Here is an 18,123-nt window from a genome sequence, read left to right as displayed (position 1 = left end):
AGCAGCCACAGATGGTTAAACTTCAGAACATTTAGAGAACTACATCTACCAAATAGGGAATCTATTCATAAATGGACCAGCTACATAAGAGGCTGTATAACTTTGTGCTTCCAATTCTTCCAACAAAAAGTCATTCAATTTCTGCTGTGGTGCCACAGAATGCAGTGTTCTCGAGTTAATAAGAGTTTAACAGTATCGACATGCAGAGTAGAGTCTGAGGAGCAACACCCTTAATATATGCATGGAATCATGTTTTTGAGCAGCTGAACACTGGAAAAACTAGTTAATTTCTTAGAAATCTGTTTTGATCTCAAATTCCTTTCTAATAAAAAGCATGTGTGAAGATAAAATTTGATGTGTCTCTGTAAAGTACTTCAGGTTGTTCTGAAGGTTCTAAAAAAAACCCACATAACTATAACCCTCAGGTACTTTATAGCCAAGATAATCCAAAAAATTATAGATATACAAGATGGTTGTTCATTTACCTAGACTTGTTTGCAATCTGAAAGGCTGTATCGATTAATAATAGTTAAAGGAGTTAAACTTCGACAACTTGATGCATTGGTCTTGGAGAGAACACAATGAAAGTGGGGAAATGGGGAAGGCCAGGACTCTGTCTCAAGTCATTAAAAAAATAAGAGGATTGTGATTCTTTGGATTTCATCACCCCAAGCAGCTGTGCTAAGAGCAGATTCTAGGATGAGATGGATTTTTGTCAAAGAAAAGAAAATCAATATATTTGGAGGGGGGGTGGGGGTGGGGGGAGGGATGAAAATAGAATTCATGCCAAAAATCAGGTCATGCATAAATCTCTGAACCGTGTGGAGCAGTTCCCAAGGCTGAGACCACCTTTGTTATTTTTGGAACCTAGATAAAGTTAACTAATAGGTGGAGCAGGGTTTGAATAGAAAACACAAATTGAAGTTTAGTTTGCACAATTAACCCATCTTCCACTGGACTAATTCAAACCTCAGGAAAGAAATGAGTTTTCACAGTTCCAGTCACCGCATGTACTTTTGATGCTGAGCCTATGAAAGGAACCTCAGTCGCTAATCTCACCATATAATCCAAATCCAAGCAGAAGCTGAATCTTTCAGTTAGCTGAAACTCAAATATATAGCGCCCTCCATATGTTTGGGACAAAGACACTTTTTTTCCTTTATCTGCCCCCGTGCTTCACAGTTTTAAGTTTGTAATCAAACAATTCGCACATGATTAAAGTGCACATTCAAGATTTTATTCAAGGTTATTTGCATAGATTTTGGTTTGACCATTTCAGGGCACCATCATGTTTGGGACATTTGGTTTATGATTACTCAGGTATGTTTAATTGCTTCATCAGTGCAGGTGTAAGAGAGCTAGGCTTGCTTCTAAGTTTTTGATCAAATTTGGTATCTGTAATTGCCATTTTTCAACACGAGGACCAGAGCTGTGCCAACAAAAGTCAAATAAGCCATTATGAGGCTTTTGTGGCCAATACAGAGATATGGTTGGAGGAAAGACACCAAGTCAGAAATAGGAAGAGAGCAATCACTGTACAGGGAGTAGTCTATAGGCCCCCAAATAGCCCTCGGGACACTGAGGAGCAGATAAGCACCAGATTTTTGAATGGTGCAGGAATTACAGGGTTGTATTATGGGAGACTTCAACTTCCCTAAAATTGACTGGCACTTTCTGGGATAGATGGGGATGAATTGGTCAGGAGTGTTAGTGAAGGATTCCTGACACAGTATGTAGACCAGCTGATGAGAAGCCATACTGGATCTAGTACTGGATAATGAAACTGGTGAGGTGGCAGACCTCTCAGTGGGGGAAGTACAGTCTACTCAAGGCTAGTCAGCATGGCTTTGTGAAGGGAAGGTCATGCCTCATGAGCCTAATTGACTTTTTTGAGAAAGGTAACAAGAGAAATCGATGAGGGTAAGACAGTGGATGTGATCTACATGCATTTTAGTAAGGTCCCTCATAAGAGACTTGTTCAGAAGCCATAAGGAAAGGGATCCATGGAACCTTGGCTGTGTGGATAAAACATTGGCTTGCATGTAGGAAGCACAGAGTAGTCGTAGAAGGAAAGTATTCTGCCTGCCGTTCGGTGACAAGTGGAATTCCACAGGGATCTGTTCTGGGACCACACCTCTTGTGATTTTCATGTGACAGATTAGTGATTCCCAAAGTGGGTGGTGCCACCCCCCGTGGGTGATGAAAAGATATAAGGGGGCAGTGAGGGAAAAAGGGGCAGTCAGGGGGCAGTGAGGAAAAAGGGGGCATTCCAAATCTTCACTCTTGTTATTATTCTGTCTGCTGCAAAGTTTAAAGAAGCCAGAGCAGTAATTTTCTGGCCAGACTCAGGGAGGCAGTAGTGAGCAAAACAAACAGCGACAAGGCGTCCTCGCAAGACCTGGTCTCTGTGGCTGCCATTGTACAGGCGTCACTTCCCCCTTGCTCAGCGCCACCACCACCTCCATACTCAGCGCCAGCACTAACCCCCCCCCCACTGCTCAGTGCCATTGGCACTAACCCCCCCTCCGCTCAGCGCCGCAACCCCCCACTCTGCTCAACACTACCACTTACACCCACCCCACTCAGCACGTTCACTAATCCCCACTCAGCACGTTCACTAATCCCTACTCAATGCCGCCACAAGCCCCCCCTTCTCGCTCAGTCTGCCACTAAACCACCCCCCACCACCCTTGTATGGGGTCGCTCGGCATGAGGCCTGGAGGCCAAGGGGGCGGCAGCCCGAAAAAGTTTGGATGAAGAGGCGGAAGGATGGGTTAGTAAGTTTGCAGATGATATGAAGGTTGTAGTTGTGGATGGTGCTGAAGGTTGTCGTGGGTTACAAAGAATATGGACAGAATGCAGAGCTGGGCAGAAAAGTGGCAGATGGAGTTTAATCCAAATAAGTGTGAGGTGATGCCTTTTGGAACGACAAACCAGAAGGCTGAGTACAGGGTTAAATGGCTGGTTACTTAGGAGAGTGGATGAACAGAGGTACTACATCCCTCAAATTTAGTACTTTTTAAAAAAGGCAAATGGGTCGGTCCACCATCGAGGGCTGAAAGGCCTTATTGTACTGTTGTGATCTATAAACAAGAATAAAACAGCAAGAGACATCGCCCAAACCTTAAATACCAAAATCTTTAAGAAAAAGAGCGTACTGGTGAGCTCAGTAATTGCAAAGGGACTGGTATTCTAAGAACTCCACTGACTGATGACAGATAAATTCTCATCGTGATAAAGAAAAATTCCCAAAAGCTTGTCCAGAAGATCAAAAACACTCAGCAGGAAGTAGGTGCCGATATGTCAATGACTACTGTCTGCAGACTTCATGAACAGAAATACAGAGCCTTCACTCTGCACAATGCAAACCATGACAAAGTGGGTGTGCTTTGGATCTTGGGCAGTTCCTGTACACCTCCACACTTTGCTCTTGCCATCACTCTGATACAGGTTCATCTTAGTGTCACCTGTCCACCGGCCTTTTTTCAGAATTCTGCAGACGCTGTTAAATACTTATTGCAAACTGTAATCTTACCATCCTGTTTCTGTGGCTAACTCGTGGTTTGCATTTTGCAGTGCAGCCTCTGTATTTCTGTTCATGAAGTCTTCTGCAGACAGCGGTCATTGACATATCCACACCTGCCTCCAAAAGAGTGTTTCTGATCTGTTGGACATACATGTGGGGATTTTTCTTCATGACGATGAGAATTCTTCTGTCATCAGCAGTGGAGGGTCTTCCTTTCGAAGACCAGTCCCTATCCGATTACTGAGCTCACCTGTACACACTTTCCTCTTAATGATAATCCAAACTGTTGATTTTGGTAATCTTAAGCTTTGGGTGATATCTCTGACTGCTTTACTCTTGTTTTACAGCCTCATAATAGCTTCTTTGACACAACTCTGGTCTTCATATTGAAAAATGGCAACTACAGACTCCAAAGGTGATCAAAAGCTGAGAAGCAAGTCTAACTCACTTATACCTGCCCCAATGAAGCACTTAAACATACCCGAGTACTCATAAACACCTATGAAGCCAAATGTCACAAACTTTATGGTGCCCTGAAATGAGGGGGCTGTAATTTCTACATAGTCAAGCCAAAATGAAGACAAATAACCTTGAATAAAATCTGGAATGTGTACTTTAGCTACATGTGAATTGCTTGATTACTAATTTAAAACTGTGGAGCACAGGGGCAAATAAAGGAAAACCTGTCTTTGTCCCAACCATTATGGAGAGCACTACTGAAAATACGAAATGATTTTGTTGAACATTTGGTGATCTCACAAACTCATTTTGAAAGCAAGAAATTATTTGATGATAAATAATTTATCAACAGGAAGATATACTTATCGTCAATTGAGTATATTTACAGGCAGTCATTTTCAAATGATTACAGTTAATGAGAGGCACTGGATGACACCAAATTGGCATTGAGAACTAAATGAAGACAGGTGCACATGAAACAATCAGCAAATGCAATTGTAATGTGGAAAATATTTAAGCAGCCAAGTTGCCTGTAACTTACCGCTAATGGGACGGCTCTGAGCCCTCGACCTGGGTGATGTGCTGTGCGATACTCCTCCTGGTCCATCCTTTAACTGGCATTGAAAGATGGCCTCCAACTCCCTCATGTCAGGAGGGGGTATAGGATATCTTCCAATTGCCATCTCTACCAAGGACAGGCCCATACTCCAGATATCAGACTGCACAGAGTAATGGGTGCCTTGGAGTCTCTCTGGCTGCCAGGAAACAAGTGCACAGTAGAGCAATTTGCTTTAGAAATAGATCACCAACTAAATGTTTCTTCCAAATGTGTTGTGGAGGTGGACACTGCATTTACTTTACAGCCTTATGGCAAATGGGACAAGACCAGAACACCGAGTTAGTGCAAAAGGCCTATTCCAGGTTTTACCACCCAAAGAGAACTGCTTCTCTGGCCATTCCCAAGGAAAAATAAATATCAGTCCTGAATGGTTACAGGTAGCAAATTTTCTTTTTAGCAATGAACCCCTGGTAAGTTTAAAAAAAAAATTCATTTCATACCAAGAAAACTACAACTTAATTATGAATAAATAATAGAAATTCATACAATCAACTCCAATATAAACACGTCTATCCATAATGTTATTTACAAAGGGCCATCCAGAATGGAGCATGCAATTCAGTGACAAAGGATAACAATTTAACATTTTCGGGCTCCATTGTTAATTATTTCTCATTGTACACTGCAGCACAGAAGCAGCCCCTTCAGTTCTAATCTTTGCCAAACTATTATTCTACTTTGATATACTGATTTGCATTCAGACCATATCCCTCCCATCCATGCACCTGTCCAAATTTAGCCTGTATTTACCAATTCATTTGGCAGCTCGTTCCACACTCTCACCATTCTCTGTGTGAAGTACCCCCTAACTTTCCCTTAAACTTTTCCCCTTTCACCCTTAATCCAGGTCCTTTAGTTTTTATCTCATTCAGCCTCCGCAGAAAAGGGCTGCTTGCCTTTCTTCACAATATAAAGTCATATAAATCATTTTCTATAAAGTTAGAATGTGGCTTTAAGTGATGGTTTTCAACAATTTCTGGTGAATTGCATTTGATTTTATGGAAAAGAGTGACGGCCTCCTGTGCATTAGTTTAATTTCATGAACATTCAACATTGGTAGATGTGGAGGAAGTTACAGGCATTTGAAACAGAGTGCTGCAAAGACCAATTCTGTGCAACAGGGAGCTCTGATTGCAAGGAACATGGTGAGAACCAATGGTTCTCACCATGCTATTATCTTTGATTCCTATCCTCCAGGTTTACTGCTCTGTTGGGAATTATCAAGAAAATCAGTCCATGGAGAACTTGATTGATGCTTGCAGTAAGAGTTACAACTGAGATTTACAATAAGTCAAAGCTTCTTGGTTTGAAATAGATTTTTCTGTTTAAATTAACTTGGAAAATGATAATAAACTAGTCCTCTTGGCAAAGCAATTGTAAAATAAGAGACTGGAATTTTTCACATTGCTGACCTGGCTACAATACTACTTTTGATTGGTTACAAAACTTTGGAAAGGCAGAAGATTCTTGTGCATATATCACCCAAATAGCTGAATCCAAAGCAGGAGTTTAAATATTATTTAGGTGGCTAATATGACAAAAAATATACAAAACATGAAAATGAACAAAGACTTACAGACATGTACGAACGAGTTCCCACAAAGGAGTTTGCCATCGAGTCAATAAGCTGACCACTTACTCCGAAATCACAGAGCTTTATCTCACCACGAGAATTAACCAAAATATTGGATGGTTTCACATCTGAAATAGAAGACAACATAATTGAGAACATAAACAATGCAAGCACTATTTCCCTCAATGCCCATTTTAAAAATAGTCTATTCATTTAACGTTTACTCACAAGAAACCTCACTAAACTTCTTTCCAATGACCTTCACACGTAATCGATGACCCTTGTTCATTCAGACTTCCCTTTGCTCACCTTTCAAACATGTGAAACACTTGTGAAACTGATGTAAAAGAAAAAAAGTGGAGGCAGGAAACAAACTATGAGGTCCATTGAATCTGTATTGCATGGAACACTACAACTAGGCACTCCTGACTCTTTGTAGCTGTATTTCCTTGCTCAAGCAAAAAAAGTTTAAAACCTAAAATTAAAGGTAGAAATCTGCACCTGGGGTATCGAAAGCTGGTCCTGGAAAGCACTCTGACCATCCTCACATTGTCTGGTATTTCAGCCACCTTTAAGATATTCATGCAGCATTGATGAAAATTTGCTGGAAGTTGAAGATTGTTGGAAGATGCAAGGCCTCGCTCCCGAGATTAATCTCTTCTCCCTTCAATGGCTTGCTGGAAATGTTTGAATTTGCTCGAAATACAGTAAAATTGTGTCCTCCTAGCTCAACAACCACTTTGTCTTGATAATCCTCACCTTGATCTGTCCTTACTCTTTCATGCATTTTAATCACCTGCTTTGCTTCTGTAGCTCCTTAAAGCTTGTAGCATTTCACTGACCAAATGGAAACAGAATTGCCCTGGCTCAACACAAAATGCATATAAAATACAAATCCCAGAATAAGTGTTTAAAAAAAATTGGATGCATTTCTAATTACTTTTCTTCGTAGTGGACAAATACGGCAAAGCAACTTGTAGAGTTGCAAAAGCTCCCACTGACTCAAGCTTGACAAACACTGAATCTATGGCATGCAATGTGCATCTTTGCCCACACCATATACCCACGATATACACAGGGGGAAGCTGTTTACTTAAGTGCCCAAACAAAAAAGGACAAATGAAGCATTCTATTTATCTTCGTGGCACATACAAAAATTCTAGCAACAATATTATCATATTGCTTATGTTTCCAGGCTCCTTTTGTATGACTTTCCAAATGTAAGGAAAGCAGGGAGTGGGATTTAGTGACTAAGTTTTGGAGGTGGGACAAATGTATTGAGCTAGGTAGCTGTAGTCAAGGTCTGTAATTGTTGTTTTGCCATATTCACTAGATTGTCGGAAGGTGAAATACCTGAAGGAATAGCCTCACAATTATGATTCAATTCACAGAGGTCAATAAAGGATAAAACTTAGTCTATATTAATGGGGAATAATAGACAGCAGTTAGAGAAACAGTGCAGATGCTAGAATCTCTGGAGGGTCCAGACCCGAAACATTGACTGAGCATTTCTCTTCATGGATGCTGGCTGACCTGTCAAGTTCCTCCAGCTATTCTTTCTTTGCACATAGCAGTTAGAGACTATTGAATTTGGAGTAACAAAGATCACCACTGCATGCAGTTCTCAACTTCAGCAGACAGTCTAGTTTCAAACCTCCTTTTAGCTTATCGTGTACTATGAGGATATGTTTATCTGCTCTTCCCAGATGGTTTTCAAGGAAAGCTTATCGTGTACTATGAGGAAATGTTTATCTGGTCTTCCCAGATTGTTTTCTAGGAATAATCTTCTGTCAAACAATAATTTTAAAGTTACATTAAAATAAAATTCTTAAAAATCAGTTGTGTAATCAGTTTTGTAACAGCATGTACTCCAATTTCCATGAACAGAGCAGCTCCCCTTTCCCTCCCTGCAGCAGCAAAGCTTTGGTCAAGTGATCATTCAGAAGCAGGATCCCGGTGATTTTCAATTGGTTTTATCCTTTATTGACCACTGTGAATTGAATCGTAATTGTGAGGATATTCCTTCAGGTATTTCACCTTCCGACAATCTAGTGAATATGGCAAAACAACAATTACAGACCTTGACTACAGCTACCTAGCTCAATACATTTGTCCCACCTCCAAAACTTAGTCACTAAATGCCACTCCCTGCTTTCCTTACATTTGGAAATATTTCTTTGCCGTTCACTTCCCCCTGTATGACACTCACACTTCAACCACCAGAAGATACCTCAAAACTCACTATATTCTGATTATCCCCTTTTTTTGACCTCAGATTTAAATGTAGATTCATTTTATCCTTCCAATGTCCCATTTCTCCCCTTCCCTCTCCAAAGAGCAAGCGTATTTTGCAGGAGGGAAGTGTGGCTGAAACATTGGGCAGCACGGTTGGCGAAGCAGTTAAGGCGACGCCTTTACAGCGCCAGCGATTGGGACCGGGGTTCGAATCCTGCATTGTCTGCAAGGAGTTTATACGCTCTCTTCTTGTCTGCGTGGGCCTTCTCGGATGGCTCCAGTTTCCTCCCACCGTTCAAAAACATACCAGGTGTGTAGGTTAATGGGATGCAAATTGGGCGGCACAGACTGTTTATGCCTGTTACCGTGCTGTGTGTAAATATAAAAAAAAAGGTGCCCCCTCTGCAAAGCTGGTTGACTTCTCAATCTAATGGATTTCATAGCAAACTCTCTCATGGAAGGGGCATGTTCCACTTTAGATATGTGACTTGCTTAATATAATCAGAACAATCACAGGAGCTTCAAACGCTGACGAGTATTTTCATGCCCATCAGCAAGTGCATGAAACAGAATATATTTCTCCCCCCTTCCCACCCCAGGGACCAGTGAAACTCTGAGACCCAGCATCTTCTGGTCAAGAATCCAGATACATCATGAACCGTCTCATCAGATTTCAGACCACCACTGGTTTCCCCTTTCAAGGAAATAGAGATCCGAGTGCAAATATTGGCATAATTTCCAACAGATTTAGGGCTTGCAGATTTGTTAATTGTGACTATAGTTACTGCACTCAGGGCTGAACATCAGTGGTGGATCAACAGGTTACTCTGTGAGGAGAGAGACAAATCGAGAAGCCGAGGGGATTTAATTAATAACATAAAGGTATAGGTTCATGTTTTTATCTTTCCAGATTCAACTGTCATTATACCAATTGCAACACTGAATCTTTATACTGAACTCTGGATTTCCTGTAATCCACGGGCTCCATATATTGTCTGTGGGCTTCTCAACTCTCATGACAGTCAATAGATCAGAGGGCAGCTTAGACTGTTCAGGCTATCAAATTTCATTGTGTCAAAAAGATAAAATAGATTAATTGAGCGACCAAGTTGATTTGTTGCAAAATACCTGGTAAGGCTTCTGCAAACAGACCATGTTATCGCTAACATTTAAACAACCCTGTAAAGAGCACCATTTACAGGGGGTAGAATTACAACAAAAGGATTGATTAGCACTAAGCAAGGGCAATGAGGTAGCTCTGTTAAGGGGTTCATTCAGGAGATTGATGGCTGCAGGGAAGACACTAAGCTGATTGGTACCCATTTTCACACTCTTAAAATTAAGCCTTCTTCCTGATTTTCTTGGGGGAGGGGGGAAAGGAGGTGGGGAGGAAGGGAGAAGAGAACACATCCTAAGTGTGATGGTTCTTTCAGCAGTTGATTGACTGCCTTCCTAGGCAGTGGGAAATGTAGATGGAGCCCATGGAGTGGAAGGAAGTTATCAGTTTGATCTGAGCTGTGCTCACCACCCTCTGCAGTTTCTTTTAATTTTGAGCAATAGCAGCCTCCTGTACCATGCAAAGATACATCCAACGAGTATGCTTTCGATGGTACAAAGCTAGATGCTGTTGGGGGAGAGGGGACACAAAATAAAACTTCCTAAGTCTTCAAAGAAAGTAGAGATCTTGATGCATTTTCTTCATCCTTGCATAGCATGCTTTCCCAGGCCAGGTCACTGGAGATATTTATTCCCAAATTATCTACTGTTGCAACTTCAGAGCAATAACTGTGAACAGGGGTGTGAACTCTGCCCCTTCTCCGGAAATCAACCTCCCTCATCTTACTGACATTGAGAGCGAGATTATCTTGCCACCATGCCATTAGACTTTTAATCCCTTTCCTGTACTCTCGTTATTTGAAACCTACTGTGGAGTTGTCAGCAAATTTGAAGATGGAGTTGGAACTGTGCAGTCATGGATATAGAGCATAGACAGGAATGGAGTACACATTCCTGAGATGTGCTGGTTGAGTGTGATCATGGAGGAGCTCTTGTTCCCCTCCTTCATTGATTGTGGTCTTGTTGGACAGGAAGCCAAGGATTAAGTTGCAGAGGTGAGTGCTAAGGCCTAGGTCCTGAAGTCTGAAAACAAGCTTGGTGGGGACCAAGTTTGAGTTCATGAACAATTTAAAATAGTTGACCTTGGTATCCGGATGTTCTCGGGCTTGGTGGACTCACTCATCCACTATTGATAAAGAAATTCAGTTTCCTGTCTCCTGCCAAACTCCTCTTCCACCCATTGGGACTTAGTGTGACTGTTTTAAGGATTCTTCCCTCATCAGTTCCTATTATTTTTAAGCTTCACTAGCATGCAGGAACAAAAAACAACACGAAACCAGTCAGCTGGCATGTTTTATCTCTACATTATTGAACATTTACACAATAAATCTCAAAATGTCTTACTTACATCTTGCATCTTGCAATGCTGATTGCTGTAACATGTCTGCATTTTAGAGGCTTACAACATCTGTCAAAACTTGTACAGTATTGTTTTAGTTTCATAAAGTAACAAACAGAGATGGAAAAAGTAGGCCATCTATTTCCGATCTCATCCCCATCTTACCTCGGTGCATAATTTGATGCTTCTCTCTTAAATAAGCCAATCCTCTTAGGACCTGCAGAACAAAAGTCATTAAAACTCAAAGTATCAGTTTGCATTCATACTATTTCAATTGTTATATAACAGTATCATCTAAAATGAACTCTTATGCATTTGATTTAAAAATCAAATTTTGAAACACTTCAAAGCATTAAGTAAAACCAAACCGTAGTAGGTACAGAAGGTTCTACATTTCTTCTTTGGCAGGTAACAAGAACACCTACAATGAATTCCTTCATCTAGTCACTTTTCCCTTTTTATTATTCACATTTTCTTCTTCAGGAGAGAATGGGGAAAATTAGCCCTCCAGAGAATTAATCAGTTCTGAGTCCTGGAGTTGGAAGGTGCACCACTCCTTTCTGCTTATTTGCTCTTCTTTTCAGTCAAAGGAAAACACAGATGCTGGCATTAACTATAACCAGGATAAAACAAAGGATATCCATGGCAATTGAAAACACAGAAGGGGAGCAAAAAGATCACACTTATAGAAGTAAAAGATAAAAAGTACAAGTTATAAATGGTGGATCTAGCAGTCACAAGTAGAATGGCAAGGAACCACGTTCAGAATGTCATGGACCCAAGATTTCATAATCAAAATCCAAATCTTCATAAATATTCCAAAATGTCATTAAAATTTTCAAAGTTTGTTTCCTTGTGGTCAAAGTGATTGTAGTAAAAACACACAGAAATGCTGGTGGAACTTCACCGGTCTCACAGCATCCCGAGGAGGTAAAGGTATATTAGCAATCCCTTACTAATCACAAAGCACTTATGGCATAGTGGTATGTGAGTGGAAAAAAAAAGGTGGAGAACCACTGACTTAATGGTTTGCTGATTACGAGACAAGCAAAGCTCTCTCATGATGAACTGAAAATTGAAGGGAACTGTGAATATTCAGTAGACTGGTTGAGCAGATTTAAGAAAAGAGACAGCATTAAAAATCTTAAAGATGAGAAGAAAACATCTGCTGATCATGAAGCAGCGGAGAAATTCGTTGACGTGTTTGCCAGTTGAAAATCTGATGCCAGAACAAGTCTATAATGCTGATGAAACATCATGGTTTTGGCGTTTTTGCCCCAGAAGAACACTGGCCACAGCTGATGAGACAGCCCCGACAGGGATTAAAGATGCCAAGGATAGAATAACTGTGGTGTGATGTGTTAACACAGTAGGCACGCATACACATAAGATGGCTGTGATAGATCCTCGTGAATTTCTTACAAGCCCATTATTAAGCCAACAGATTACTAAGGATATCTTTCCTGATTGGTTTAACAAACATTTTGTGCCAGCTTGTCTTGATCACTGCAGGAAGCTGGACAGGATGATGACTACAAGATTTTTTTAATTTGTTCTGCTCATCCTGCAGTTCAAAGTCTCAACAAACAATGTTCATGTCATGTACCTTCCCCCAAATATGACTTAATTCAGCCATGTGACCAAGGTAACCTTAGATCACTGAAGAGTGAATATAAAAACACTTTCTTGAACAACATGCTGTCAGCAGTGAACAGAGGCTTGGATATGGCGGGTTGGCAAAAGGAGTTTACCATGAAGGATGGCATTTAGGCTGCTGCCAACGCTTGGAACAAAGTGACTAAAGATACAGTTGTTCATGCCTGGCACAATCTCTGGCCTGCAACTATGTTCATTGATGAAACTGAAGATGACGATGGTGATGAGGATTCCATGTGAGACGGGAGAAGAAGAAAATATTGTTTGATCTCCTTGCATACACAAAGATGTACCTTCTGAGCCCATCAACAAGCTGGAAGAGGAAACTGAAGAAGTTTTTTTACAGTGATAAAGATGCTCCAGTTGTTCATTCACTGAATGATGGTGAAATAGCTGAACTTGTTCTGCATCCAGGTGAGCGCGATGACGAGGATTTAGTCGACACTGCAGAAAAAGTGCCTATAGACGGCATTGTGAACATGTGTGATGGACTTATTGAAGCACTAGAGGAGCGTGCATTCATAAGAAATCATGCCAGTGTATTCTGTAGAATCAAAGACAGACTGCTAAGACAAAAACATTGTTAATGAGGCAGATGACACTGGAGGAAACGAAAAAACCGTCTTGCAGAAATTCTAGAGTTTGTTGCTGCATTTTGTAAGCAGAGATCACGAATTTTCTAAATTATCCAAAAATTCTGGATAACCGATATAGGTCAGGTCCCAAGCATTTTGGATAATAGGAAAAGTACTATACTGGTTATCCACATCTCAAAATTATGAAAGGTCCAACTACAGGTGCTGTAGAAGAGAGCATTGCAAAAGCAAATCAAGAATCTTTAAAGAGCAACAAACAAAATATCTTTTTTCAGAACTCTACAGACATCAAAAATTGCAGACAAACTTGTTGATTTCAAAAGTAGACAATCCGATTAAATATTCTCCAAATATAGTCAGCAAGGTGAAAGTGAAGCAATGAGACAGTCTTTTCTTGTTCTAATTCTATCTGATTAATTCCTGAAGTATGCATCAAAGATTGGAGCAGCTCCTTACAAGGTGGATGGAAATAAAAGGAGAGAGAGATATGTATAATATGTCTCCAGATTGTTAGTTACAAGAGGTAGTGATGAATTGCATTTTTGGCTGCAGAAATATCTACGAAACAGTCCAGAGTGCAACACTTGTTCTTTTTTTTAAAAAAAAAATTTGTATTCCTGACATATGTGGATTGCAGAGTCAGGTTTTGCAAGAATAAAATATGTCGACTTTCAGATAAACTATGAAAAAAGTCTAAAAATAAGAGAACTGTTACATATTGATTTAATTATATAATGTTTCCCAGGCTATTAATACTTGCAACATATTTAGAATGGAATGGAAAATATCAACAAGATGACCAGAAACCTCAGCAGCAAGGCAGATCAAGTTGAGAGACTGGGCAGCAATGGAATGGTATTCAGGAATGCTTATTTAATCAAACTACAGGCAAATCAGAGGAAAATGAATATCACTACAGTTCAGTTATTATCAACCTTCACAGGTTGAAGTGATCATTGTTTTTTTTAATTTGGAGTTTGATTTTAAGGGAACATTGGTAAGATAATCTGGTCCTCATTTAGCACCCACAAACTTGATTACCATTACCATTTGTGGGTTACAATTAAAAGCCATGAAAGCTTATTGTTGTAAGACAAGATCACACAGAAACTCAAAGCTATAATAATCTCCAGAGAATTAAATTTAGAATAAAGTGGAAACCTTGTGATCCTCAGTGCCCGAATATTAGAGCTGCCATCAGTTTTATCCAATGGGTCATTAAGGTAAACTCAGGAACTGGCTGATCAACCCAAAACAGTATATACTCCTACATCTGTGCTCAATACTTGGGTGGCAAGATAAAAGTGCACTTAGAAATAGCTAATCTCATTATCTCCATGTTTTTCCATCCATCTCGTTCACCTGTGGCTTGTTTAAAAGGTAGCCTCATGTTGCAGAGTACATAGCAGGGTAAGACGAGCGGCAACATTATCAGAGAATCCTTCCGTTTGCCTTATTAACAGAATGCCAATTTAATGACTACACAGCTTTCAAATATATGCCAAATTTTAAAACTATTAAAAAGGCAAATTGCTATGGATTATATATGAGAATTAGCTATTACTGAACATTTCTCAAATAAAATGTCAGTTCATATTACACTTATAACTCCATATTAATTCACTTACTGCTATGCTAACTTTTCCCAGGATTTCCTCTGGAATTCTTCGAGCTTCCTTCAGCACCTGGTCCAGAGAACCACCATCCTGCAGAGACGTGTAAAAGAGAAACATCAAAAGATTTAGAAAGCTTCAGGATTAATACAATTTTATTTGAATCTGAATATTTCTTGCACAATATTTAACTGATAAAATCATGTACAATTTAATAAAAAAGACCACCATTCAACTCTGACAACCTGTAAAATGAAAAAAATAATAATGAGGGCGCGTTAACTTTCAAGAAGCAAGTTGAAAAGTCAGGTTCTGGGTTTCTAAAAAGCAAACTATAGCACGCACATGCTGCAAATCTGAGGTTGAAGACAATGCCAGAAAAACTCAGGCAGTAACCAAGAGGGAAACAAAATTTCAATTGATAATGTTTTTTTGACAGCCTAACCACACTTCAGTAAGTTGCTCTTGTTACAGAGGTTGCCTGCCAACCCCTTTTGCTCAATTTCTCCAGCTTCACTCTTGCCCTACTAAACACAGAAGAGCGATCATCAGTTTCCACCACAAGCTGTTGCCTAGTGAGCTTCCATCTCTCAGTTTTTTTTAAAACCAGGGAGAATTAGCAAGTTCACAATCTCACATCAAGAGCTTTAGACTTAATGCTTACCCCTCTTAACTTGATCATCTCTGCCCCCGCCTCACTTCTTCTGCTGTTGAAACTCTAACCGTGTATTTTAAGGTTATTCAAAATGCATTCTAGGTTATTCAAAACTCCACTGGCTCATAACCCTAATTCTACTACAGGAAACTCAAGGTAATCAAACATTTTGCTATCTTTCTAACCTGCACTAAAGCCCAGTCATCCATCTCCTGCGCTTGTTGATCCTCGTTAGCTCCCAATCAGGAAATGCTTCACTTGTTTTCAAACCTCTTGCGTCCTTGGCTTTCACCATTTATTTTCCTGCAGCCCTACAACCCTCCATGTTGCCCATTTTTAGTCTCTCGATCCCTGGCTTTTACTGTTTGGGCTGAAGATATTAAAGTCTGATGAGTTAAAATTAGTTAGTTAAAATATAAATCAGCAAAATTCTTTCCTATTCAAGACTAAAACTACCTACAATCTACTGTCTTTTCTTCTCCTTAATGTAGTATCTCACCTCTCTGAAACTAGACATGCTCAGCCACGTTCTTTAAAATGGACACCATTCACAAAAATGTTCCTAGATCTGTTGGGATTAAATTACAAGGAAAAGTTGAATAGGCTTGGATTTTTCTCTTTGGTGCACAATATACAAAGCAGGAGACTTTATGAAGGTTTATAAAATTATGCATCATTAAGTTGTCATAGTCTCCCCTCCCCCCACCCTGGAAAAAGGTGAGGGAAAAGATTTAAAAGGGGCATGAGGGGTATTTTTTTTTATACTTGTGGAACATGCTACCAGAAGATGTGGTAGAGGTGGGGACAACGTTATTGTTTAGGCAGGCATATGGATAGGAAAGACTGGAGAGGGATTTGGGTTATACACAAGCAAATGGGACTAGCTTAATTAGTATAGTCAATGTGGGATGACCATTGTAAAATCCTTGCTGAGCCGAGTCTTTCCCCCAACTTTGCAAAATACAAATCTACATGCATACATTTGAGGAAGGGATGCACAAAGCACATCAAGGCAAAAATGGAAATTCTGACTAGGCTTTCCACCCTTCTTTCTGAACTCATTGCATCCTTTATCCTCCAGAATATCAATGCCAACCTCAATCTTAAACTTCCCGCCCTCCCCCTGCCCCACCAATTAAGAGTCTGATTTTTGTTAAATAAAGTATTTCAAAAAAAGTTGATTTTTGTAACTTTATACAGTTTTTAAACTTCTGACATCCAACAAATAAAACAACTAGTGAACTTGGGTAAATACAGAAGGTGGAGCAAAGTTAAGAGGAATTTTGGACAAATATTTGAGTATCTTTGCAGCAGTTGGGAAATTTCACTCATTAAAATTTTTATGACAAAGTTCAAATCATATCAACAATTTATTATGCAAAATTTGCCTGCAGTGAGATTTTGTGGGTCTCATTAATCTGGAAATTTACTCAAAAAAACCCCCCCACATTATATTCATCAATTTCCATTGAAACTCTACTCAAACCTCAATCTTTAATCGTATTAAGATCTGTGACTTCATTCAACCCCAATGCACCATCCTCTACTTTGGACACCTTTGCTTGTGGGTGAAAAATGTCACGATCAATTTTTTTTTTGGCCTCAAAAATCACTCCAGCTGCTGGTCCCTGCCACAACCCAGCCAGGGAATGCAGCATTAGGAAAGTCACTACATTTCAAAGTCTATCTTCCTCCCAACCCAGGAATATTTTGCAACAAGTTCTTAAGCAGGGTAATGGAAAACTATGAACAAAGGTGAGTGATTCAGTCTTTCAACATGATGACTGAGGTAGCCAAATTCTCCAGGGTAGAACATATTTTATACTCAGGGCTATTTCAGGAATGAGTAATTAGCTGCTGCAGCAGTTCAAGATTTGCAGCTTCCAATGTTTTGATTTGAAGAGGCAGCAACCACTACTTCCCTACTTTTCCCCAGGGGCTACAGTTTCCTCCCACCTTTTGAAACATACCACGGCTGTAGGTTAATTGGGCGGTACAGACTCATGGGCTGAAATTTCCTATCCAAATTTCAGTTTTGTCAGGAACCAGTTGCAAACATGGAGAGGTTTTAGAAGTTGTCATTGGCCCATTTTTGAAGGCAGAAGGGACACAGAGCTGGAGACAGGGGTTAAATTGGCAATGGGAGGCATTTTGTACAGTGTGCAAACACTAGCATTAGGAAATATTGAGCTGAATGGTCTGCTTGTGTTTGAGATTGGATGCAAGGAAGAAACATAATACCAAGGGTAAAAATGAATTGAACTTGCAATTATGACCCAAAAGTTGGAGTTATCCATCAATTCCAATTTCCTTGACAATATCCCTCGACCTCATTCATCTTCCTTCCACTTTCAATCCTCCTACCCGTCTTTTGAAAGTTGACTTTGCTCAAAACATCTAATTTTTATAAGTCCGCTCCTGGTCTCACTGAAACAACTGCTATTTCTAATTTACACAAAAAATGCTGGAGGAACTCAGCAAGTCACGCAACATTTCTTTAATTTCTAATTGTTACCACGCCACAGTAAAACTAATTACTTTGTGCTAAATGAAATGAACAGATGCAGAGTGAAAAATCTAAAAGTGCTCTTCACACACGTGGACAAGAAAATTCAACAAAATAATTCGTGTATAATGCCAAAAATTTTGTACCGAAATTTGAGCTCAAAGAAGGGGGAGGTCGCATTATACACGAGGTTATTATTTTAACAAATTTTTCTGCCAGGTTTAATGATA

The 18,123-nt window shown here is 39.9% G+C and overlaps 1 protein-coding gene across 3 annotated transcripts in view; it reads right to left on the bottom strand.

The window, feature by feature from the left end:
* Positions 1–18,123, bottom strand: part of LOC138758913 (dual specificity mitogen-activated protein kinase kinase 2) — an 84,413-nt gene that overhangs the window by 26,418 nt on the left and 39,872 nt on the right. For all 3 annotated transcript variants that reach the window (XM_069928523.1, XM_069928522.1, XM_069928521.1), the window contains exons 4-7: positions 14,748–14,825; positions 11,033–11,084; positions 6,181–6,305; positions 4,527–4,740 (exon numbers count right to left, since the gene is read on the bottom strand). In XM_069928523.1, coding sequence (XP_069784624.1) covers positions 4,527–4,740; positions 6,181–6,305; positions 11,033–11,084; positions 14,748–14,825 — 469 coding nt within the window. The remainder of the gene's footprint in view (positions 1–4,526; positions 4,741–6,180; positions 6,306–11,032; positions 11,085–14,747; positions 14,826–18,123) is intronic.

The sequence above is a fragment of the Narcine bancroftii genome, chromosome 3 (genome assembly GCF_036971445.1).
Source record: "Narcine bancroftii isolate sNarBan1 chromosome 3, sNarBan1.hap1, whole genome shotgun sequence".
NCBI classification, from domain to species: domain Eukaryota; kingdom Metazoa; phylum Chordata; class Chondrichthyes; order Torpediniformes; family Narcinidae; genus Narcine; species Narcine bancroftii.
Note: the sequence above shows the minus strand (reverse complement) of the source record. Positions and strands in the feature narration are given on the sequence as shown.